General features: G+C 40.2%; 1 protein-coding gene across 2 annotated transcripts in view; it reads left to right on the top strand.

Moving 5' to 3' along the window:
- Positions 1 to 25,773, top strand: part of ARFIP1 (ADP ribosylation factor interacting protein 1) — a 128,359-nt gene that overhangs the window by 89,590 nt on the left and 12,996 nt on the right. For both annotated transcript variants that reach the window (XM_004708712.2, XM_030887192.2), the window contains one exon: positions 6,831 to 7,005. In XM_004708712.2, the coding sequence (XP_004708769.2) occupies positions 6,831 to 7,005 (175 nt within the window). The remainder of the gene's footprint in view (positions 1 to 6,830; positions 7,006 to 25,773) is intronic.

The following is a 25,773-nucleotide window of genomic DNA, read 5'->3' as shown; positions in this document are numbered from 1 at the left end:
AAATTTGTTCATGATAAACACCCTATCTCTCTAATCACTTTTTCTTGGCCTTTCTAATTGATTTAATACTTTTAAGTCAATAAAGGTGGAAATTATTTGATTCCAAAAACACCCTTCCCTGCCACTTCCCACTTACAGACTATGTGACTCTAGTTTCTGTGTCCCTGCTTTAAAATTATTCACCTATGCTAAAATATATTTAAGTCACTCCGCATTTAATAGCCTTCCCTGCAGTCTTTACTTCTAACATTTTAAAAAGTGAAATCCATAATGAAGTTAGATTTCTCAGAAAAGTTATTGTTCATACATAAAACTATAATTTACCAAGAAGAAAATTGAGAATCTGGAAGTTCAGTAAGCTGCTCACTTCTAACCACTTTCAAAGCCATGATAATCAGTGAACCTTAAGTCTGAACTTAAAATTTCCACATCTAATTATATGAAGTGACTTTCACATCTCATATTTAAAGTAGAAAGGTTTCAATTTTACATAATATTTATGTGTGAAACAGTTAAGTTATATCTGCTTAAGAGCTGGTTATTTAAAGGAATCCACAGACAGTTGTTAAGTGTACTATGAAAATTAACAAAGTTACCCATAATTTTTTATTTTTTATTATTTATGATTTTATGTATTAAGCTTAGCTGAGTTTTGGCTTTTCTGCCCTGTTTCTGAACTAGTGATGGAATTGATTGATTCTAACACTGTAGCTATTAACTCCAAACCTGCAACACCCACCTATTGAGAGAGAATATTCACAAAGAACCCCAGATTTCTTAGTAGCTGGATTTCCTTCTCAGTTAAAAGTAGAATTTACTGACTTTTACATCAAGGGTCATCTATTTAATCATTACCAAAAGTGGTAATTTAGGTTCCCTCTTTTCCTACCCACACCTGCTCTGTATTAGTTTTTCATAAGCCATAAAGTAACCAACTATCATTAATTGTATTGATATGGAATCAGTTCAGGTTAGTAATTGAAGTAATAGTTCCAGTTGGAAAATTTAGTGCACTTCCTTTCTTGGTGTGTGTATTAGTCTAATTACTTTAGAGAAACAAATCCACAGCAACTCATATATAAGAGAGTTTTATGTAAAGAAAGTGTGCATCATGAAAACATCCCAACACAATGCTGCCCAAGCCCACAAGTCCAACATTAACCCATATGTCCAACACCAATCCACAAAGTCCTCCTCCATCTCACAAAACAGACGCAGTGATGCCAACTGCAGGAAGAAAGTTGAATCAGTGAACGAATAAGCATCTCAGCACTGGCAGGGGTCTTCACACGGCTGCTCCAGCACCCAGGGCTGCATCGGGATAGGTCCATGTGGCTTCTCCTTGGGGATGTCTTGTAGGAAGTCAATCTTGCAATCTGAAGCAGGGAACTGCTAAGGCAGCTGCACCCTGGTGCAACCATCGCAAAGCAAGAGACCCAAGAACTAGAAAGGCGAGGCTCACCACCCATTTATCCCTCCGCCTTTCAATTAGCCCCACATGTGATTATCGGCCAGGTTGGCACAATTAACTCACTCTGTGAATCAGCACAGTTGGAAGGAGCGCTCATGGAAAGTTCTACTATTTGAAAACTCTGAACATTAAAGATTAAGGACATAAGGTCAGTATTATAAATCTTATATTAAAATTGATCAGTATCATTTAGATATGTGTGCAGGGTCTTTTCAAGGATGACATACTATTTTTGTCTTTACAATGCATCACTACATATTACTATTTATTATAATTTCACCTTTAAGGTCTCCGGTGGCACTGTGGGTGAGGCATTGGTCTGTTAATCACAAAGTTCATGATTCAAACCTACTAGCTGATCTTTGGGAGAAAGATAAGACTTCCTGCTCCTATAAAGATTTACGGTGTGGGTCAGAGGGGGAGACAAGATGGCTGCCAGAGAAAGCAAACACAGGAAGATCTCCTTGACAACTGCCAGAGAAAGTCCAGGAGAGGGGTATCCTGAACTTCCTGACAGCAAGAATCTCAGCTTAAAGATAAGTAGACCCAAGTTCCTTAAGGTGGGAGGGCAGTAACATTTGGTGACTCCCCTTTACCAGTGACAGGACCAGCATCTGTGAGCCCCACTCCTCCTGGGGACAACCCATTTTTCCCAGTCCCCAAAGCAACCAGCCTGCCCAACCTCTTACCTCCCTGGCCTCAGGGAGATGGGTCTGCATGGGCAGCTTAGCATCCAAGTTTAACTTTCCACTTGTCTTTCTTTATTTTTTCCCCCCTTTTCTTCCTCCTCCTTTCCTGCTTTGAGTATTGGTGCCCTTCCCTACCACTTGTCCCACCTCCCCCATATATTAACAAAATAATGTTAACATAATAACACTATCAAAGAGCAGGTTTCCCACCCACAAGGTAGTTTTATTTTTTACTGTTGTTTTGGGTTTTTATATATATACATATACACATACACACACACACACAAGAAGAAAAGAGAAAAAAGAAGCCAATCAAAAGAGTAGTAGAGTGGATTAGAAAGCAAGACCCATATTTATGCTGCCTACAAGAGAACACCTTACGTTCAAAGACAAAAATAGTCTAAAAATCAAAAGATGGCCAAAAAATCTACCAAGCCAATAGCAACCATAAAAAGACGGGAGTAGCAATATTCTCTGATGAAATAGATATCAAGTCACGTAACATGACAGATAAGACTGGACACTACACACAATGGAATACTATGCTTCCCTGAAAAGTAGCAATGACATGAGGGACCTGGAAACCATTATGCTGAGTGAAGTTAGACAATCAGAAAAGGACAAATATTGTATGAGCCTACTATTATTATACTATTATAAGATGGCTAGACCAGAGGATGTACACTGGTGCAGGTAGGAATTGGAAACAGGGAATCCAGGGCGGATAATCCCTTCAGGACCAGTGGTGAGAGTGGCGATACTGGGAGGGTGGGGTGGGAAGGGGGAACCAATTACAAGGATCTACATATAACCTCCTCCCTGGGGGACGGACAACAGAAAAGTGGGTGAAGGGAGATGTCGGACAGTGTAAGATATGACAAAATAATAATTTGTAAATTATCAAGGGTTCATGAGGAAGGGGGTAGATGGGAGGGAGGGGGGGAAATAAGGAGCTGATGCCAGGGCCTTAAGTGGAGAGCAAATGTTTTGAGAATGAGGAGGGCAATGAATGTACAAATGTGCTTTACACAATCGATGTATGTATGGATTGTGAGAATAGTTGTATGAGCCCCTAATAAAATTATTTTTTAAGAAAAGTAAGACTGTTACCAGCATTGTTAAATATCTTAATGTACATACTAATTAAATGACTTACAAAAAATAAAAGTGCATTTAAAAGAAGGGGAAAAGAGAAGCACCAAGGTGAAGGCAGACCACTGCTGCTGGGCATGCATTCTTCTACTCCAGTCCCCTAAGAGTGAGGTCAGAGCCAGCCCGGAGCTCAGGAAGCATCGATGACGGGCCTATGAAGGAGCCCTGTGGTGCAGTCTTATTCATACTGTGTTAAAATCCACATAGTCTAATGTCTTTCCATAGTCAATGAAACACAGGTAAACGTCTTTCTGGTATTCTTTGTTTTCAGCCAAAATCCAACTGATGTTAGTTAGCACTGATACTGTGTGTTCCACCTCCTCTTCTGACTCCTGCTTGAATTTCTGGGAACTCCACCAGTGTATTACTAAAGCCGTTTTAAAATTATGTTCAGCAAAATTTTACTTGCACATGACATTAGTGATAGTATTCTATTATTTGGTTGCCTACCTTTGGAATGGTAGGGAACTCGATTTCTTCCAGTCAGTTGGCCAAATAGCTGTCTTCCACATTTCTTGGCGTAGATGAAATGATTGCCAAGTGCTTTCAGTTTCTCAGCTTGTTGAAACATTTCAATTGGTATTCTGTTAGTTCCTGAAGCTTTTGTTTTTTGCTTCAGTGTGTAGCTTGGGCATCTTCCTTCAGTACCACTACTTCAGAATCATATGGTTCCTCCTAAAATGTTGAACATCAGCTAATTATTTGGATGCATTGATTCTGCATATTCCACCTCTTCTTTTGAAAATTTTCTTACAGCTTGAGACATGCTGAGCATGTCCTTCTAAATCCAAGTCTTTGCATATTTCATTATAATACTTTGTCTTCTCAAGCTGCCCATTGAAATACTCCATTTACCTCTTTCATTTTTATCATTTCTCCCATTTGCTCTAGTTACTCTATAAATTCTAGAACAAGTTCCAGGGTCTTTTCAGACATCTACTTCAGTCTTTTCCTGTCGTTTTTTTTTTTTTAAACAGCTTTATTGGCATACAAGCCACGTATCATGCAATTCAGTTCAGTCATAGCAAGAAGACTTGTATAATCATTATCACAATCAATATTAGAACATTTTCTTCTTTCTTGTACCCATTGTTATTAGTTTTCCCTTTTCCCCTACTTTACCTGCAAGAAACCATTAATTCCATTATTGTCTCTAGATTTACCTATCCTGGATTTCATATACAGAAAAATAAACAACAGCAAAAACTAACACTAGTAACAAGGTAAAATGAAGAAAAACCTTAGCCATAAAGAGAGTAGAAAATATTAAAGTCTAGAACCACTTTAAAATGGGTTAAAGGGGGAGAGATCAATAATCCTCTTTCCAATACATTCTACATGATAAGACTGTTCACATCCCTGGTCTCTTGTCAGCGAGGATTCACCAGAGGCTGAATCCACATGTATTTCACCTAGACTTTTTTTTTTTTCAAACTGGAGTGGTATCAGCTTTTACATTGTGAACACCTGGTTTTCAGAAAGCTCTGGAGGACAGTAGAAGCTCAAAATCTATTGGCAGGCTCCACACACGGATCAAGCCTGAGGTACATCCCCTCAGATTGTATGTGCATAGCCTTGTCAAACAGAAAGCATTGCAAAGTCAATTATGATGGATATTATTAGGTTAAAATGTAATATCTTTCCTGTCTCTTTAATAATCGTTTGCTTTCGTCATATATGAAGTTCTTGATGTTATCCCAGTAGCGCATCAGGTCTTTGGTCATTAGTGCATCAAATCTACCCAAGAGCTGTTCTCTGAAGTCAGGTGAGATATGTTTGAGGTTGTATTTGGCTCTTGTGAACTTGTTTTAATTTCTTCAGCTTCAGCTCGAGCCTGCAAATGAACAGTTGATGACCCGCTCCAGTCTCTGCTTCTCTTTAACTAAATGCTGAGTGGCTGAGGCTGCTGGTTAAGTCACACTGTAATACAGTGACAGCACTCTACTTCCCTGGGTGCGGTGATAGGGCTACATCTGAAGGGCTATGGGCGCATGGAGTGGTGGTGGCACAGGGACTGCTTCAGTAATCGATGTGCGCCTATGATGAGATGCTGTCTCAAAGAGCTGCTCTGTGACATGTGCTTTTATCACCATGCAGTCATGGGACAGAAATCCACTTTTAGCAGTGCTGCTGCCCAGGTAGGTAGCCACTAGCAACATGATCTGTTGAGCTCCTGATAACGTAACTAGTCTGAACTGCTAAGTGTTGCAAGTATGAAATACATTTTGAAAACTTTGAAAACTTGGTATGAATGAAAGAATAAAAAACTCATTAACAATTTTCACATTGATTACATGTTACAATGATAATGTTTTACATAAAATGAAATATTAAAAGAAATGTAATTATTTTTTACTGTTTTAATGATGCTTGTGAAATTTTTTTCCCCCGCAAAAAGTATTATTCTTAACAGTATTTACTTTGAAGGAATAGGGGGATAGCACATATTTTTTTACAGACAACATAAAAATGTTGTACATAATTAACAATAACTTAGTTCACTAATCCAAAATAACACAAGCCAAAGAAAACAGAAAATACTGCTTACTCTTTCTTATGCGGATACAAGTACAAAATAAGTTACTTCTTGGAATGGCGCACCTGTGGGGATCACCTGCCCATATTCTATGTGGTTTATTACATCAACACAACTTTCTTCCTGGGCCACCACCACTGCATTTGGAATCTAAGCTCTGTACACATTTATGCACAGTTGTACCTTGGTAAGGATCCAGACAGCCACATCATCTCCTGTGCCCCCCAGCAGGGGCACGTCACTGCTAGTGGACATTGTAAAGCATATTTCTTTTGTACAGTGCTGATCTGAACTACACATGAAAGGTCACAGATTCTTCGTGTAACTTCTTTTTATCAGTTATTTAAGTTTGCCATTCTCATGTGTACTTTACACACTTTACTTTAGACCACCAAAATTAACCAATATACGTGGGGAATTGATATCAACTCTTGGTCTTGTTAATGTTTCTCTTGAGATAACTGTTTTATCAAAATCAAATTTTCACTTGTTCATTAATACTGTTTTTTGAATAAGAGATTAAGAATAAGTCTTTCCATGTTGCTTATATTAATAACTCTTTGCATTTGAAAATATATATGATTTCTAAAGCATAACAGTATATGAGGTGCTTCTAATAGTTCCAGAGATAATAGAATTGAAAGATAATGGAATTTTTCCATGAACTTTTTGAAGCCCTCACAATGGAGAATTATTATGTTACTATGGTGGCTCTGTCAGGTAAGTGTTGAACTGCTAATTGCAAGGTCTCTGGTTCAAACCCACCAGCCTATCCAAGGGAAAAAGATGAAGCTGTCTGCTCCTATAAAGATTTTCGGCCTCAGAACCCCTATATTGGGTCACTAAGTGTCAGAATCGACTTGATGCCAGTGGGTTTACATCTTGAGGTGTGTAATTAAAGACTAATGCATGTCTGCAACCATCTCGTAAACATAACTCACTATGCTTTAATAGTATGCATTGAGTATTCTTTTCTTTCCAGGATTGAATATGATGCGTATCGTACTGACTTGGAGGAATTGAATCTTGGACCACGGGATGCAAACACTCTGCCAAAGATTGAGCAGTCACAGCACCTGTTCCAAGCACATAAGGAAAAATACGATAAAATGCGCAGTGATGTTTCTATTAAACTGAAGTTTCTAGAAGAAAATAAGGTAAATGTATTCTTTATCATCTGAGATCTTTGTGTGGACTTTAAAATTACCTTGAAAAAAAAGGGATATATTAGGTAAGTCATTTTGAAAGACTCATTACCTCTAAACCAGCTATATATAGTTCTTCCCAGAGTAAAAATAAATTTTCCAAGAATAAACCAAATTTCCAAATGACCAAATTTCACAAGAATAAGCTATGCCTGTATGACTGCTACTTCTCTTACTGCAACTCTTTTTTGAGACTTAGCAATGAATCTCCAGATTTAGACACAAAGCAAGATGGTGATGGTAGTGGTCGTTGGCTGTCCTCTAATCAGTTCCACCTCATAGCAACCCTATGTTCAGAATAACAGACAGAATATTGCCCAGTGCAATCTTAGACTTCCTATGTCTAAGCCCATTGTTGCAAACTGTCACTCTGTCTCATTGACAGACTTCCTCTTTTTCACTGACTCTACTTTACCAAAGGCTGTCATTCTCAGGACCTGGTCCTTCTTGATGTGACCAAAGTACGTGAAAGGAAGTATCACCATCCTCCCTTCTAAGAAGCATTCTAGCTGTACTTCCTCCATAACAGATTTGTTTATTCTTACGGCATCCATGGTATACTTGTTACTATTCACCAACAGCGTAATTCAAAGACTTCAGTTCTTCTTTGCTCTGTATTCCTTGTTCAGCTTTCAGGTGCATCTGAAGTCACTGAAAATACCATGGCTTGGAACAGGTACAACCTAGACTTCAAAGTGACATCCTTCTTCTTTAACAGTTTACAGAGTATCTTGTACAGCAGATTTGCCCAATGTAATACATCCTTCGATTTCATGGCTTCTACTTCCATTCATTGTGGGTCCAAGTAAAACAAAATCTTTGGCAAGTTCAATCTTATTCCCATTTATCATGAGATGGCTTATAGGTCCAGTTGTGGAGATTTTGGTTTTCTTTACATTGAAATATAATTCATACAAAAGGCTGTGGTCTCTAATTTTCCTCTATAAGTGCTTCAAATCCTATTAGCTTTCTGCAAGCCAGGTTATGTCATCTGCATATGGCAGTTTGTTGAGGGGCCTTCCCTCAGTCCTGATAGCACATTCTTCTTCATATAGTTCAGTTTCTCAGATTATTTGCTCAGCATACAGATTGAATTGAATAAGTATGGTGAGAAGAGGATACACCATGATACACGCCTTTCTTGAACTATGTATTACCCCCTTGTTCCATTCAAATGACTGCCTCTTGGTCTAGAGACAAATTCCACATGAGCATAATTAATTGTTCTGGAATTCCCATTCTTTGCTGTGTTGTCTATAATTTGATAGGGTACACACAAATGTCGTGGCATAGTTATTAAAACACAAGTAGACCTGCTTTCAGTAAAGAGCCATCTTACAAAAACACTGATAGCCTTCATTTCACACCCTTTTCTAAATCCAGCTTCAGTTTCTCTCAGTTCCCTGTGGATGGACAGTTGTAACTGTTTTTCAGTTATTATTATGCCCTGCCGCTCACCTTTGGGAACTCTGTCTCCCTAATCTGGGTATCATAAAGGTGCGCCTCATCTATCAAGAATAGGTGCAGGGCATGCCTCAGCTGTTGTTTTTTCTGTCTCCAGTTCTCCTGTAAATCCTGCAGACATCAAAATCAATATTTGTGCAGTGGAAAATAGGCCGAAACTAATGACTTGGAGCCCATCTAAATGTCGTACAGCTCAGCTTAAACTGCCATGTGTTGTGTCTGGGGAAGCCAGAGGCAGACACACAGAGGAAGACTGGAGCTGGCAGGTGGAAGAGAACGCGTATCTGTGTTCTTCTGCCCTTTCTTTACTTCACTAGTTCTATTGTGTCCTGTTCTGCTCTGGAATTGAGAAGTTCAGTCAAATTCCTGATTCCAGGGCAAAAAATAAAACAGGATGAAAAATACTCACCACCTGGCGATGTGCGTGGAGTGGAGACCCAAAGCCTATCTGTAGACAATTGGACATCCCCTGAGTCACAAGGAAGAGATGAGCCAGTCAGGGTGCAGTATAGCACCGATGAAACACAACTTTCCTCTAGTTCTTTAATGCTTCCTCCCCCCACTATCATGACCTCAATTCTACCTTACAAATCAGACTAGACCAGATCAGGTATCTGCAACAGATAAGAGCCTGCAACACAGGGAATCCAGGATAGGTAAACCCCTCAGGACCAACAATGTGCATAGAAATACCAGGAGGATAAGGGGAAGGTAGGGGGAGAAAGGGAATCGATCACAAGGATCAACATGTAACCCCCTCCCAGGGGGACGAACAACAGAAAAGTGGGTGAAGGGTGACAGAGGACGATGTAAGATATGAAAGTAATGATGTATAACTTACCAAGGATTCATGAGGAAGGGAGGGGGAATGGAGGGGGGAAAATGAGGAGCTGATATCAAAGGCTCAAGTAGAAAGAACATGCTTTGAAAATGATGAAACTTCTTTTGTATTCTTTGTGTTTCAAACATAAGGCCTTAGATTCTTCTGAGAACATGGTATTTGATAATGTGATAGGCTTTTTTGTAGGGGCTGGGGAGGGCAGTCTTTCTACACCCCGGTGAAAATGACCCTGAGCTGTTTTGGGCAGAGCAGCTGATGTGTATCATGTACTAGTAGTGTGGCATAAGCCTACTGATCTTTTGTAGTTGTATTAAACTTGAACTCAGAAAAAAAAATGATGATGGCAATATATCTACAAATGTGCTTGACACTGGGTGATTGTGTGAATTGTGATATGAGATGTAAGAGCCCCCAGTAAAAATATTTAATAATAAAAAAAAAATACTTCCCACCACCAGCAACCTGTCAATGTGTGGTTTATGGTTTGCTGTGATCTCGAAGCTGTGCCACGAGTATTTCAAATAAGCAGCAGGCTCACCCCGGTATGCTATTTGCAGCAGAACTTCCAGACTAAGAGAAACTAGGGGGAAATGCCTAGCAGCTTCCTTCCAAAAAATTAGCCAGTGACCCATAGATCACAACAGAAAATTATCTAGCATAGTGCAGAAAGATGGGCACCCTAGGTTGGAAGGCAACCATGGGTTCCAGCCTGCCAGTGATCATGAGGATGGCACAGATTGGACAACATTTTTTGTGTGTGTGCACAGTGTCATCATGAGTCATAGTAAGTGGGAGGCAACAAACAGCAAAGAACAACCAACCTCTACCACCTACTAGCTTTGTGACATAAGGAATAATCTTTCCAGGCTTTTGTAGTCTTGGGCCAGGGAGTGGGGGGAGGTGACAACAAGTAAATCATACGTTCTGGTGAGACGGCAGATGAAAATGAATGATCTCTTGAAGCCTAAGATACTCTATACAGGTACTATGAGACATCTACTGTGTGCCTTTCAACGTTTTAAAAAGCAGAGATGCCACTTTGCGTACTAAGGTGCTCTTACCTAAGCCATGGAATTCAAATCCCTTCATATGCATATAAAACTGCACACTGAATGGAGAGGCCCGCACAGGACTTGACGCATTTGAATTACAATGTGCAAACAATGTTGGGAGTACTGTGGACTGCCGGGAGAACATAGTCTGTCTGGGAAGAAGTACAGGTGGAACACTCCTTGGAAGCAAGGATGACAAGACTTTGTCTCTCATACTTTGGCCATATTCTCAGGAGGGCCTGTCACTGGAAAAGGGGCTTTATGGCCAGCAGGTCATCTCTGTAAATTATGTGTCAGTTACATGGCTCTCACACCAACTTAATCTTGGAGGCAATGAGGAAAAACAGTTGTGTTTTTTAAAGATTCTTCTGCAACTTAATTAAAAGAAAGTACACACACACAAACCAGTGAGGACTCTTGTACAGATAAATGAGACATTTAAGACCTAGAACTCAGTAGAAAGGAAAGAAGTCAGTGATTCCAAGACTGTGGAATCAAAATAGAAAGCTGATTTGGCTTAAAGGGATGTGAGTTGGGAATTTGTTCTATTTGACCAAATACTCGGTTGTAGATGATGACAAGGCATTCAGGTAGATATGAATGTGGTGGGGCAGCTAATGATGTGGATTTGGAGTTTGAATGAGAATGAGCAAAGTGTCTGAGATAAAGAATTGGAGGTCATTGCTTTGAAAATACCTGTCATCTTCTTATCTGTTCATTTCACCGCTTTTTTACTAAAAATAGAAAATTGTCCTTTTTCTCAAGAGTTTTATGTTCTTAATAACTTAGAGATAATCTTTGTTTTTCCCTTTCCACAGTTGTCATCAACCCAGGTTTCAAATTTGAACTAAGCTGTGTTTAAAAGGAAATCTGTAAAGAAACTTTGGTGATGTGTGTTTTTCCCCTAAACCCTTCAGAACTGCACAGAAGTTTTGCTTTCTGTTCCATTAAGCAATCACTGTGATTCAGATGGACACAGCTCTGTTGCAGGACGTTTCTCTGGGTGGGTTGGTGTGGTGAGGGATGGTGGATAATTTTTGTTTTGCGGGGATTGTTGCTGCGTAACTTGCCTGCACCTTTTGTATTAACTGCTTTGAAGAAGCAAAAAGGAAGTCTGTAGGCTGAGACTCTGTCATCCTTGTTTGGTTTTTTGGCATTTTGAGATGCCTCAAATCTGGAAGTTTTTTGTTTTGTTTTTTCTTAAACTACACCTGAATTTGTACCATAACATCCTTTTCACACAGCTGTTAAATAATCTCCTAAGTACTTGAATTTTAACAAAATATCGTACACTTTCCTCAATATTCTGAGTGTGTAAAACACGTAAGTCATCTGAAGCATCAATGGATGTACTGTTTTATAATACGGTGATGATCTGGGGGCTATTGCTGTGTGTAGAACTTTTGTAAATTTTTGAAATGTGTTTTGTTTTCTAGTCCTTTGGGTATCTTCTCATAGCAGCAGCCAGCAGTCTGAAGAATACCTCCCTCAAAAACAAACCACCCAAACCCCTCCTGGCCATTGAGTCGACCTTGAATAAGGAACAAACTAAGAGGCATTTCTGTGAATATAAAGTTTCAGAATTTTAGTGGCCAAACATGAGGGTATTTCAATTTATTTCCTTCTTAAAACCCCTCACCTTTTTTTTTTTTTTTTTAATTTGTAGGGGATTAGACAGTAGGTTCTTAGCTAACTTTAGAAATGCTTGAGGTCTTGAAATATATTTAATCTAGCTCCCTTCCCTCTGGCAAAGCGCTCAGAATAGGTGTGTAAAATAGTAGCGTATCCATGAAGGTATTTTCACTGATGAAAAACAGAAATAGCTTTTTCACTTACTCTTAATGGAAAAACTTGAGTTCGCCAACTATTTACAATATGCACTTCCCATATCTCATTTCTCTAATATAGTTGTTTATCTCTAACCTTCACTCAAAAAAAGAAAAAAACATCATGCCATTGAGTCAATTCCAACTCATAGCAGCTCTGTAGGGCGGGTAGAACTGCCTGTATGAGTGGCCGAGACTGTAACTCTTTACAAAAGTAGATAATCTGGACTCTCTCTCTTCCCAGTTCGTGGTAGTTTTGAATCTGTTACCTTGTGGTTATCCACCCAGTGCATAACCCACCAGGACAACTCCTCCCTCTAACGTTGGCAGCCTGTTGACTAAACAACATTGAATTACATACCCGTATTTTTTTAAAAAGCTAGGATCTTCTAATACATCTCCTTATATCAGTGTTCCTCCTTAAAATAATTCAACATAAACTATTTTGTGGCTTGTCAGTTTGCTTACCTTTTATTGTACAGAAAGTTGTCTGTTTTTTTGGTTTGTTTGTTTTTTTTTTTAGAAAGTTGTCTGTTGTCTCTAGTGTTTACTGTTTGTGTGGAAAGAAAAAGAAAATAAGAAACTATGCATGTCAATATAAGCAACTCCTATTTTTTTAAATAACTATTTTATTCTTTTTTTTTTAAGTCATTTTATTAGGGGCTCATACAACTCTTATCACAATCCATACATACATCAATTGTGTAAAGCACATTTGTACATTCATTGCCCTCCTCATTCTCAAAACATTTGCTCTCCAGTTAAGTCCCTGGCATCAGCTCCTCATTTTGTCCCCTCCCTCCCCACTCCCCCCTCGTTCATGAACCCTTGATAATTTATAAATTATTATTTTGTCATATCTTGTCCTGTCCGACGTCTCCCTTCACCCACTTTTCTGTTGTCCATCCCCCAGGGAGGAGGTCACATGTAGATCCTTGTAATCGGTTCCCCCTTTCCAACCCACCCTCCCTCCACCCTTCCGGTATCGCAGCTCACACCACAGGTCCTGAAGGGATCATCTGCCCTGGATTCCCTGTGTTTCCAGTTCCTATCTGTTCCAGTGTACATCCTCTGGTCTAGCCAGATTTGTAAGGTAGAATTGGGATCTTGATAGTGGTGGGGGGAGAAAGCATTTAGGAACTAGAGGAAAGTTGTATGTTTCATCATTGCTACATTGCACCCTGACTGGCTGGTCTCTTGCCCATGACCCTTCTGTAAGGGGATGCCCAGTTGCCTACAGATGGGCTTTGGGTCTCCACTCCACATTCCCCCTCCTTCACAATGATATGATTTTTTTGTTCCGATGATGCCTGATACCTGATCCCTTCGACACCTCGTGACCACACAGGCTGGTGTGCTTCTTCCACGTGGGCTTTGTTGCTTCTGAGCTAGATGGCCGCTTGTGTACCTTCAAATCTTTAAGACCCCAGATGCTGTATCTTTTGATAGCTAGTCACCATCAGCTTTCTTCACCACATTTGCTTATGCACCCATTTGTCTTCAGCGATCATATCAGGGAGGTGAGCACACAGTGATAATATTTTTTGTTCTTTGATGCCTGCTAACTGATCCCTTCGGCACCTCATGCTCACGCAGGCTGGTGTGCTTCTTCCATGTGGGCTTTGGTGCTTCTGAGCTAGATGGCCGCTTGTTTACCTTTAAAATAACTTTTTATGTGGCTTAGAACTACATAGAACATTAAAAAAATTAATATTTTCCATAAATGACTATAATTGGCCTTTGGAGTGGTAAATAAATCTTGTTCAGGGCTATTAATGTATTAAAAGAAAGAAAAATTAACTGCCATCTAATTGATTCCAATAGGATTAAAGAGCCTCATCTTTCTCCTTTAGAATGGCTAGTGAATTCGAACTGCTGACCTTGTTAGCAGCCCAACTTGTATATAGCCCACTATGCCTCTAGGACTCCTACATTAATATATTTGGGAGGAAAACATAATGTATATACTCGAGTATAAGCTGAGTTTTTTCAGCACAATTTTTATACAGTTTTTATGGTAAAATTAGGTGCCTTGGTGGATATTCAGGTCAACTTATTCTCAAGTATATACGCTAAGTGTATCAAAAGATTCATGAAAGCAATTTAGGGTATAACTTTTAAATTGTTTATTTTATTATTATTGTATTGATTTTATTGGGAGAAAGATGAGACTTTCTACTCCCATAAAGAGTTATAGTCTCAGAAAACCACAGGGGCAGTTCAACCCTGCGCTGTAGGGTGCTGTGAATCAGAATTGACTTTGACGGTGAGTTTGATTGGGGTATTTATTTTATTATGTTATTATTTTAAGAAGGATTTGCTCTTTAAGGTTACTACCTATAGCCATTAAATATATCTTTTTTCATTTATAATTTTGTCAAAGAATGAGCAAAGAGAAAAAAATCAAATCAAGTAGACTTAAGATCTATATTGGCTACATATTTGATTAACGTAATGACTTAATTTTTAAAAATTATTTTGTATATATAGTACATATTTGTGAAAGAATTTTTCTGGTGCATTCTCTTTCTAATGCATTTCAGTACTTTATTTAATGCATTATTCTTTTGTAATATATTGCCAACTTATTTAATGTGTATTTTATTTATATAAACTAAAGTGATGGGGTAGAGATTTTCAGAGAAAAGAATATACAACCTACAATGAGGTAAACATCACATATATTAGTAGACAGCTACACATGCAAAAGGGCTGGACTTCAAAAAGTTTGTGGGTAAATGCCATTCTCTCTCAATTCCATTTTTCCAAACAAACTTTTTGAAGCCCCCTCATACACACTTGTGATGTTGTATATATAGTTGTGGTGACACAGTCGCTTTAAGCCAATGTATACTGTAATAAGAATACTCAAAGCCTTCTGAAAAATATACTTTCAAAGTCTGGAACATTCTTGAAAGGCCAAGGTATTATTTTTGTAGTAAAACTTGCTTTTTAAGAAAGGAAAGTATAAACTGAAATGAAAAGTTGCCAGAGTCTAAAGTACTTATTACCTGATATTTATAAGCAGATATGTACCTAAATATCCTTTTCCCACTGGGAAAAGAAAAATACCCCAACATCTTGTTTTTTGAGCTCTTATCAGTCTAGTGAGATTAAGTTACATAGGTAAAAAATCATCCCAGCTGTTGTGAAGGTGATCTGGCCCAGGACAGCTCCATGTGTGTCAGTGGAGAACTGTGCTCCATAGACGTTCCTATGGCTGAATTTTCAGAACTAGATCTCCAGGCCTTTCGTCCATGCTGCCTCTGCATGCACTTGAAACACCAATCTTTTGGTCAGTAGCAAAGTATGTACATAACCTCGTAGACCACACAGAGGTTTTTACATAAATGCAAGGTATGGTAAGTGTTTTCAAGGGAAAATAGAGGATCCCATGCTCTTCTACAAGAGGACTGGCTTGGTTTGTGTATGGTGGGGCGTGGAAAGCTTCGCTTCTGAGGAAGTGACAAAGTGGAGGATGGGGCTGTTAATTTAAAATGATAGTGTGCTAGTCTGGGTTGACTAGAGAAACAAATTCATAGACATTCATAAGAAAGAGTTTTTTTTATCAAAGAGTAATTGTACATTAAGAAAACATCCCAGTCCAGCCCAGATCAAGTCCATAAGTCCCAATATTGCCCCATATGTCGGTACTACTGCAGAAATTCCTCTTTAGATTCACGCAGCCATACAATGATGACGAGTGCAGGAAGATCACAGGCCTGTGGGTGGAAAATCTTGTGGATCCAGTGGTGGTGCGAGCATCTCAGCACTGGTGTGGGTCTCCGCGTGACTCCTCCAGCTCCAGGGCTCTGGCTCTATCAGAATAGCTTCATGTGGCTTGTCAACAGGAATGTCTCGCAGGGAGTGTGTGTGTACTGCCTCTAGTGAGCTATCTCCGTAGCACCTCCAAATGAGGTCATCAAGGTACGACCTGATTGACAGGCTAGACTCCACCCCTTCGCTCTTAACAGTCTCAAGTTGACACCAGATTACGTAACTACCACAGACAGCATGTGCAATAGCTGCTGAAAGGTCCACATGGCCAGAGCATAAGGGGAAAGGGGAGAGGAGCACTAGAGCAGTGTTTCCCAAGTAATACTGTCCATGGGAAGCCCTGGAAAGATTCAAGTAGGCTGCAGAAGCAGATGCCTACACTTTATCCTGGAGTGTGGGCTAGAGTATAAAAGTTTCTAATTGTCAGGGGACAATGGGTAATTTTTTCCCCCCTAAAAAGAGGTGGTATGCCAAATAAGTTGCAACCTATTCTCTTGGTAGAGCTGGAGAGGTAGATCGGGGTCTAGGTAATACAGGACTTAGAGGACTAAACCTTAATGAGATTAAGGGAAACATGAATTCTGTTTTGAACATGTTGACATTAATTTGCCTTTGCAATACTGAAGAAGAAATAATTGGTTAGGTAGTTGGATATATGAGGCTGCACTAGAGATATTAATTTGGGGGTCTTCAGCCAACCTTTACTCATACAGTATAAGGCAATTGAATCCCTTCGCATGGATGAGATTACCTAAGGAGAGGCACTAAAGTGAGAAGCAAAGGCTTAGGCCTGGACATTGAGAAACAAGTAGAAGATTGCGTAGTTTACCAAAACAGGAGTGGTCTGGGACTGAAAAACAGGAATAGATAAATAGTAGCATGTCTATGTCCTTAACTCACATAGCTCTCAGTGTACTTGCCACATGTTCCTGTAGCATCTGGTCAATATGGTCAATAACATTCCATTTTTCTTATCAGTGAGTAGTTAATTTAAGAAATGGTGGCTATAAGGGGAAGAAACTAGGAGGTTTAAGAGATACAGTAGCAATTACTGTAATATGCACAACCCTGCAAGAAAGGAAAACAGGAGACTGAAGAATGTGTCAAGAAGGAGGGAAAGGTCAGTATTGCCAACTGCTATCGAGCAACCAAGTGAGATAAAGTCTGTAGTGGGATTTAGGCACATGAATGTCATTAGTGACAACTCCATGTGAGCCATTTAATGATGAAAGGAGAAGCCAGATTTGGGGATGAGGAGAGTACAGTAGAAACAGAATATGAGCAGCTATTTGGGGAGAATGTTGGCTGTGTCAGGAAATACTAGGCAAAAACTAAAGGGGAGGTGGGGAGAAAACCTACAGGTTAGGGCCAAGCAGAACCTCCTTTAAGAGAAGTAATTATAAGCAAGGAATATTCTAAGTTTCTCCTGAAAGCTATGTAGTGAACAGGATTGCCTTAGAAATACAGGTAACATTTGCTTCACCTATAGAATGAACATGTACTGCTTATACATGTACAGTTCATTCTTGGAAAAGGCTTATAAAGCTTGCTCTTTTACCAATTTTAGCATTTAATTTAACATCCAATAATTGAGTCCATTTCTAATGCCTGAAGCAATGGTTCCAAATTCTTGGACTTCAAAAACTGGTTACATCTCCTCCTCCCTAGCCCTGCCCCTAGTCCCCACGTGTGTGTACATGCATACATGTATATTACAGAGACAAGGGGAGGCTCTGTTTCTGCCCTTGATTCGAAGGCAGAATCAAATATTGGGGTGATTCAAGGTACGTTACCTGTGGGCCTTTTATTTCGTTCCTTCATCTGAAAGAATGTCAGATTGGATGATTTTTAAGTTCTTGTCCAGCTCTAAGGCAAAGCCTAAAGATACGAAAAGAATAAAAAATGTCTTATTCTCATAGTTCAGATTTTTTCCAGTCCTATTTGTCTTTTCCAACTCTTCTAATATAAGATTTATTACTTGTGGTAGCAAGCTATTGGAAAAAGACTTTTTAAAAAAAACACCACAAGTTATAAAAATCTTAATTTAAATGATCAACATTACTTACATAATAATATAATAAACACTACTACCCTGGACTAGTAATTCCTAAATACCTGACTGCTGACTAAACACATAATAAAGTTTCATTGTGAAACATTGCTCTTACTGTGAGCTCAGGCCCTTTTTGTTGTATGTGCGTGTGCATGCGTGTGCGTGTGTTGTGTTTATGAGTGGGCTTATCTCACTCAATGTCTGCCTTTGAAGAATGATGTGGGGAACGTATGTCCTGGAAAGCTAGCCTTTCCTCTTCTCTCTTAACACATAGGGTTTTATAAAGAAAAGTAGGTTCTGTGTAACCCTGGTTGGAAAGTAAAAATTCAGGTGAAACTCACTTTGGAAAAATACAAGGCATAGTTTTTAAAAACAACATACTGCCAAAATCAGATTAGATGGGTCCTGAATCATAGAACACTGTAGTCCCTTCCACTGAAGAAAAAATAATTAACCCTCAGGACAGTTAAGGTTAGTGCAGAGCATAACGTATAAGGATAAGTTAGAAAGTATTGCTATTAGAGTTCCTGTTCATACGTGCTCCAGTTTGTTCCTAGTTTTTCCAGAGTGGTTTATGCATCGGCTGCTAACTGCAAAGTCAGCAGTTCAAAACCACCAACCCACTCTATGAGAGAAAGACCGGGTTTTCTACTCCCGTAAAGACTCAGTGTCTCAGAAACCCACTGACAGTTCTACCTTGTCCTGGAGGGTCAATGGGAGTCGGCATCAACTCGATGCCAGTGAGTTTGGTTGTTTGGGGTTATCTTGGTGATTAGAAGATGCTGCAGACAAGTTCTCTCAGAAACACACACGTCTCAGTCTCATTCGGGTGCCCGGCACAAAAGGACCTCTCAAAACAGTGGCTTCCAAGAGATCTGCTAAGCCAGTTAAAATTCAAGGCAGAGAGATCCACTAACAAGGTTATGGGGGCTGTTTCTCTGGGATCCCCAATGCATCGTCGTGCTAGATTTGTCTGAAGGACATAAGAGAAGCACAGAGGTTACAAAGAAGTAGTCTTAACTAGGAAGTGAAACCAGCATCTAGGAGAGGGTAGAGATCCTGTGAGTATTAGATAAGGTGACCAGATTTTAACATTGGTAAAGCGGGACAAAAGCGGGACACCATTGATAAAACTCATAACCTGGCGAAATAGCCACATGGCAGCCGAAAACCGTATACCCTAGCTTGTCGTGCATTCTTTCCAAAAATCGTGACTTTTTAAAAATGCCGTGGGACGCTGGAAAAATTGTTCAAAAGCAGGATGTCTGGTCACCTTAGTATTAGAGCAACACCAAGGTAGTGGAGAGGAAGTACTAAGAGGTAGAAGAAGGGGGAACGTGATGGCAGGGCAGGAGGAGGCAAAAGGAAACAGAGGCAAGCTCTAGGAAGCAAAGGCATAGACAGGGAGATTAACAGAGGTGTGCACTTATGTAAATACATTAATGCATAACAATAGTGGCATTGGCCTATGTACATATAGTTATAAGGCAATACCCTGAGGGTGGGGATGGGCCTTGGGGCTCATACCTTCCTCAATACAAGAGCACTTTGTTTTAACAAATTGGCATTGTGTGATGCTCACCCCCAACATGACCACTGAAGACATGACGGGTGCATACGCAGATGTGGTGAAGACAGGATGGTGCCCAGCTATTAAAAGATAGAGTGTCTGAGACCTTAAAGGCTTGAAGTTAAACAAGCGGCCATCCAACAGTGAAGCAACAAGCCCACATGGAAGAAGCACACCAGCCAGTGCAATTCATGAGGTATCATCGAGACCAGGCAGCCGGCATCAGAAGATTCACAACAAACAGTAAACAAACAAAAATGCATTTGTAAGAATGGAGGGGGGTTGGAGTGGAGACCCAAAGCCCATCTATGAACAATGGAACATCCCCCCACAGAGGAGTCACAGGGAGGGGATGAGTCAATCAGGGTGCAGTAGAGCACTAATGGGCCACACAATATATCCCTTGAGACCTCCTCACCCCCCACCCCCGCTACTGTGACCCCAGTACCACTTCCCAATCTAGACTAGATGGGAGTATGTACATAGATATAGGCAAGAGAAAACTCACAACACATGGAACTCAGGAACAGGAGTGAGAATAGAGATACCAAAAGGGTAGGGGGAAGGCCGGGAGAGGTGAGGGAGGGGGCACCAATTGCAATGAATGTCACATAACCACACACCCCCATCCATGGGGGAGAACAACAGAAACCAGAGGGGAAGGGAGACAGCGGTTGGTGTGGGATTTGAAAATAATTAGCAATCTACAATCAAGGGGCCATGAGGGTTGGGGACGGAGAGAAGGAGGGAGGGAAAAAAAGAGGAGATGATCCCAAGGGCTCAGTGTAAAGTAAACATCTAGAAAAGAACAATGGAATAGATGTACTAATATGTCGGGTACAATTGATGTATGGATTGTAACAAGAGTTGTAAGAGCCCTCATTTAAATGATTAAAAGAAGAAGAAGAAGAAGAAAATTGAAACCTGGATTAGTGAGTTTGAAAAGGCTAGGGGAATCTGCATCTGAGGAGTCCCCTCCCCCCATTAGGACAATGAGTCTGCCCATTGTTCAAAGGTAGCAAAGCCTGGCCCACAAGAATTTTATTGGGAAGCCTTACCTCATTTACCCTATGGTCTTGCCCCCTCTGTTTCTTTTAAATGAAGCATAATCTGAGTCCCTCCAACCATTTTTGACGTAGCGTACATTAAAGAGTGTAGAATTCTGTGGGGAAGGATTGGAATACAGCCTTCATAAGTGTATGGAGCTTGGTAAAGGATCTATCGAGAAACAAGAGCTTTGTCGTTGGATGGTTTTGTTTCATGAAAGTTTCTATGATTTTTGTAGCAGTAATTTGTGTCTTGCCCAGGAATTACCTCTCATGTAGGAATCTTTTTACATGTAGCACCTTTTTTCCACTGCCAGTGACGTGACTTACTCAATTTAAGGTTTGTTTTTTTCCCCCTAAACCCATGTGGAAGAGGGCAAAGATGCCTGTGATTTGTATGGCATTCTTTTTTTTTTTTCTTTAAAAGTGAGGCAGAGGCTCACTCTCTTCATATAATCCATACAACCAAAAACATTGCAAGGGGCGGGTGAGGGGTGATGTTGAAGTTGGGAATCATCCATTTGTACCTGCCCTGCATGAATGGGTAATTTGCCTTTGTCAGTGGGTAAGTAAGGATGGGGGGAGAGCTCATAGGGCTAAACGATTTATGCAGTTTCTTTTTCAGCATGCTGTGATTTCTAGTATTTTCCACCCAAAATGATGTCTTCCAGGAGGAATAACTTTATAATCATGGGTTGCTGTTTCTGTAAATTTGACTTGTTCTCTCTCTCTCTTTTTTTTCAATTATAAGATACTCGTGTAACTACCAACTTATTCAGAGGATGGGGTTTAGGAGTTCATTTATCTGTTGTGTATGTGGGAAGGAAGGGAAGGGGCTGTTGCTTCTACTCTTAAGTGAGATTATATACCATATATACTCTAGTATAAGTTGACTGAACATCAGCCTAGGCACCTAATTTTACCACAAAAACTGCATTAAAAATGTGCTGAAAGCAGTGAGAGTGACGATACCGGGAGGGAAGGGGAAGGGTAGAAAGGGGGAATCAATCACAGGGATCTACATATAACCTCCTCTCTGGGGGATGGACAACTGAAGGGTGGGTGAAGGGAGATGCCGGGCAGTGTAAGATGAGATAAAATAATAATTTATAAATTATTAAGGGTTCATGAGGGAGGAGGAGCGGGGAGGGAGGGGAAGGGGGAAAAGGAAAATGAGGAGTTGATTCCAGGAACCCAAGCGGAAAGCGAATTTTGAGAATGATGAGGGCAACAAATGTATAAGTGTGCTTTACACAATTGATGTAGATATGGATTGTGATAAGAGTTGTATGAGCCCCAATAAAATGATTTTTTTTTAAATGTGCTGAAAAACTTGACTTATACCCAAGTATATATGGTATCTAATTTTAAGACAGAAGTCAATGAGCAAATATAATTTACTTATACAAATTTACTTTTGAACTATTATTGTTACAGTATTGTTTAGGTTGAAAGCTGTGTACACTTCAAATCCACAGTTATATAGCTATCACCCAATTTTGTTTACCAGATTTTATGATAAAAGTGAGTCTTAAATGGGTATTAAACAAATACTGCATTGATTTTGCTGGTAATTATAGCTGTGACACTACTGAACTTCTTCAATTCTTAATAGTTATATCCTAAAAAAAATAGTTGTATGTAAACCCTTTATTAGTATTTCCGAATAAAATATAAGAACACCCCAACATTATTTAAGAATCTGACACCACAATGTTCTTCTTGTTAGCCCTTCCTTGAAATCTTTTTGTGTAATAATGACTCAGCACTTCTGTGTTGACCATACTTCTATATTCCTTCCATGATTCAGCTATACTTTGCTTTCTTAGATTAAAAAAACTTTTCATAACTAAGTTAGCTCTTCATTCCCCTTATACCTTGAGTTTCTCTTTGTTTACATTTTCAAAAGAAGGTTTTGGATTTTTTTTTAATTCAGTAAGTCTTTTAACATGCTCATATTGGGGCTTCAGTAGCCCTGAGGACGTATGGGTTAGCCTGCCAACCATAAGGTCAGAGGTTCAAAACCACCAACCACTCCATGACAGAAAGATGAGGCTATCTGTTCTTACAGAGATGTATAGTCTCAAAAGCCCAATGGAGCACTGTGTCCTATAAACTCTCAAAGCTCAGTGTCATTGAACCAGTTCACGGCGAGCTATAGGACAAGACAGAACTAACTGCTCCTGTGGGTTTGTTTCCGAGACTGTAACTCTGAGGGAGTGGAAAGGCACTTGCTCCTGAGCCGCAGCTCGTGGGTTCACGTGACCGACTGCAGTTAGCAGCTCAGTGGGTAACCACTGTGCCACGAGGGCTCCTACTCTGCCCCAGAAGGTCAAAAGCAGTTGGAATGGACTGGGCTTTGGGGCTTTGGGGTTTGGGTTTGGGTTGTTTGTTTGTTTGTTTGTTTGTTTGTTTGTTTGTTTTGTACACTGGACCGTAAGTTATGCCCAAGCCTAAAGACATATTACATGGAGGTAGGACAAACCTACCAACAAGCAACTTACAGTGTAATAACTGATATTTAATAAAATCTGGTATAAAACTGTTAAGGAGCTCAGCTGCTAAGTCAAAGCTTGGAAGCTTGAGTCCTCCCAACCTGCTTGGGAAGAAAGGGCCGGTGACCTCCTTCCAAGAAATACGCCCTTGAAAACTGTCCACAGTTCCACTCTGTCCCATGTGGCTTGTCATGAGTCAGAAGTGGCAACTGACTGCTTGTTGTCATGGACAAAACATTGACTATGAGAATGAAGCGTAGAATGTGATGAGGGAAACCTGTCAGTGTGAGCCGGAAGTGTCTGCTAAGTGGGGTGGGGAGATGGCTTGAGCAGGACCCCACATGACTGAGCACCAAGTGTAGAAGTGGGGACGGGCCAGGAACAATGTGTTTAAGAAATCTTGCCATGTTAAATAGACTTGCAAACTTTTGTGAAATGATCTGTTCACAAGCTTTCCCATCAAGTTTTTAAGCAGCCTTTAGGTGTTTTGTAAGATCAGAACTTTCTAAGTTGTATAAAAATATGGGGTCTTTAATCCTAAAAACAGAAAAAGTTTACAAGACAAAATGTGTCATGTTTAGAAAAGAAAACTGTGTTGTGTTTTGTGACTGCAAAGAGGAGTATGGATGGGCCACTAATTTGACTACCAGTTCCTGTTGGTGCAGGCCCAGTAAGACAGGATCTGGTGCTCTGCATGGCGACTCCAGTTCACCACTTGCAGACAGCTCCATCAGATCTGGGTTTTCTGTTTCTTAAATAAACCTGGAACTAGCAACCCACACACATGCCTACATGTTTTCCTCTCCTTTCAGGAGCCTGGTAGCACTATGCATTCAATATTGGCCTGCCAACCCACCAGCCCCTCCACAGGAGAGAGATGGTGCTTTCTGCCCCCACAAAGATGTATGCTCTTGGAAACCTTAGGAACAGACTCTGCCCTGGAGAGTCACTATGAGTTGGAATTGATTCAACAGCAGTGGGGTTTGCTTTGGTTCTTGGTTTCATGTGAGGACCTGAATAGAGGCAGATTAATTTTTTGCTTGAGAAAAGAGATGAAATAAGGATGTGAAAGAAATTTTGGAATGGATGAAGGGAGGAAAGTGCTGGTGGAATTTCCTCCACTTTCTACTCACTGGGACCTATGTCTTCTTGGGATTAAGGTTATACCTATAGGTTTCTCTTTTGGGTAAACAGTAAGGCCTTAACTCCTTTTAAGTGTTATCTTTGCATCTCTCACCTGATTGATAAAAGGGTGTATCCAATTCCTTAACTTCTCTTCGGTATTGGAATTAATTTTGAATTAAATGCTATTTGAATAATCTGTGCTACCTAATGTTTCCTCTATGAGCCCTAGAGCACTTGATTTCTAACTGAAATGTCTGTGGTTCAAGATCCACCACCACCACCACCACCCCCACACACACACACACATCACTGCTACGGAGAAAGATGAGGTAATCTGTCCCCATAAAGTTTCTGTATTTGAAAACCATATGAGGCAGTTTACTCTATCCTATAGGATTGCTATGGGTTGGGATGGACTCACTTTGGGTTTGTGGTTTACTATCTTCTCTAGCAACTTGGAAGGGTGTTTCTTCCCTGTGTGTTGCCGTAATGCTGGCGCCTTTCTCCCAGGAAAGGTTGCTGTGATCGTCTACGAATCTGTTTGTTTCCCTGAAGGTAAGCTCCCTGGGTGCATCTGGGCAGTGTTGTCTTCCTACAGTAATTAAGTAAAGGGATTGGCAAGATCTTTGAGTAACCTGTATATAGAAGAAGCTCTAATAAAGATTTTTGTATAATTTACATATGAAATCTGGGCATTAGCCTTATGCTGTTGTCCACATAGAGGATACGGAGGTTCAGAGAAGTTAAGTAAACTGTTCAACTTCTCACAGGTAGGCCAGGATTCAAATTCAGATCTGAGACTCCAGAACCCTAGTTGTAAGCACACTGCTGTAACACTACTTGAGGTGAGGCTCGGAGGATAGCAGAGGAGGGTAACATTGGAACAGAGAAGTCAGATTGGAGAGGACAAGAAGGAGGCCGGCAGGAGGAGACAACAGGGGAAGAAGGAACAAACTGTAGAATAGAACAAGCGCTTGTAGACATATTTGCTACAAGTGAAAAAAATCTGTGCTTTCATAATTTTGTTGTATCGGTGAGTAAGAATTATGAACTGTTACCTGAGCTTTGTGACCTATTGTTCCTGCAGTTTACCCATCAGAGTGTTTCATCAGAATCTTCCCACCCACCCCCCAACCCCTCACACCCCCTTGGAACAGGGAACTGCCCTGCTTTTTGGTTCCCCCTTCTGTCAGGATGTTCAAGGTTTTTTTGTTTTGTTTTTGAACTTCTGCCTGTCAGTGATTTGTTGAGACCTATCTCACTGAGTCATAAAAATTAAACTGTTCTTCCACCTCCACTTGTAGTCCATCCTTGTCTTGCCTTCTCTGACTCCTTTCCACTCTCCACACCCATATTCCCCCGATAGTGCTACTTTCTCAACTGGTAGTTGCTTGGACACGGTAGGCATTTTGAAGGCTATTGTGAACTAATACAATTATAACTTATGAATCAATTAATAGATATGAATACC

This window comes from Echinops telfairi, unplaced genomic scaffold (genome assembly GCF_000313985.2).
Source record: "Echinops telfairi isolate 266 unplaced genomic scaffold, ASM31398v2 ScPeMD7_5868;HRSCAF=6743_1, whole genome shotgun sequence".
NCBI classification, from domain to species: domain Eukaryota; kingdom Metazoa; phylum Chordata; class Mammalia; order Afrosoricida; family Tenrecidae; genus Echinops; species Echinops telfairi.
This window is presented reverse-complemented; position numbering and strand designations above follow the sequence as displayed.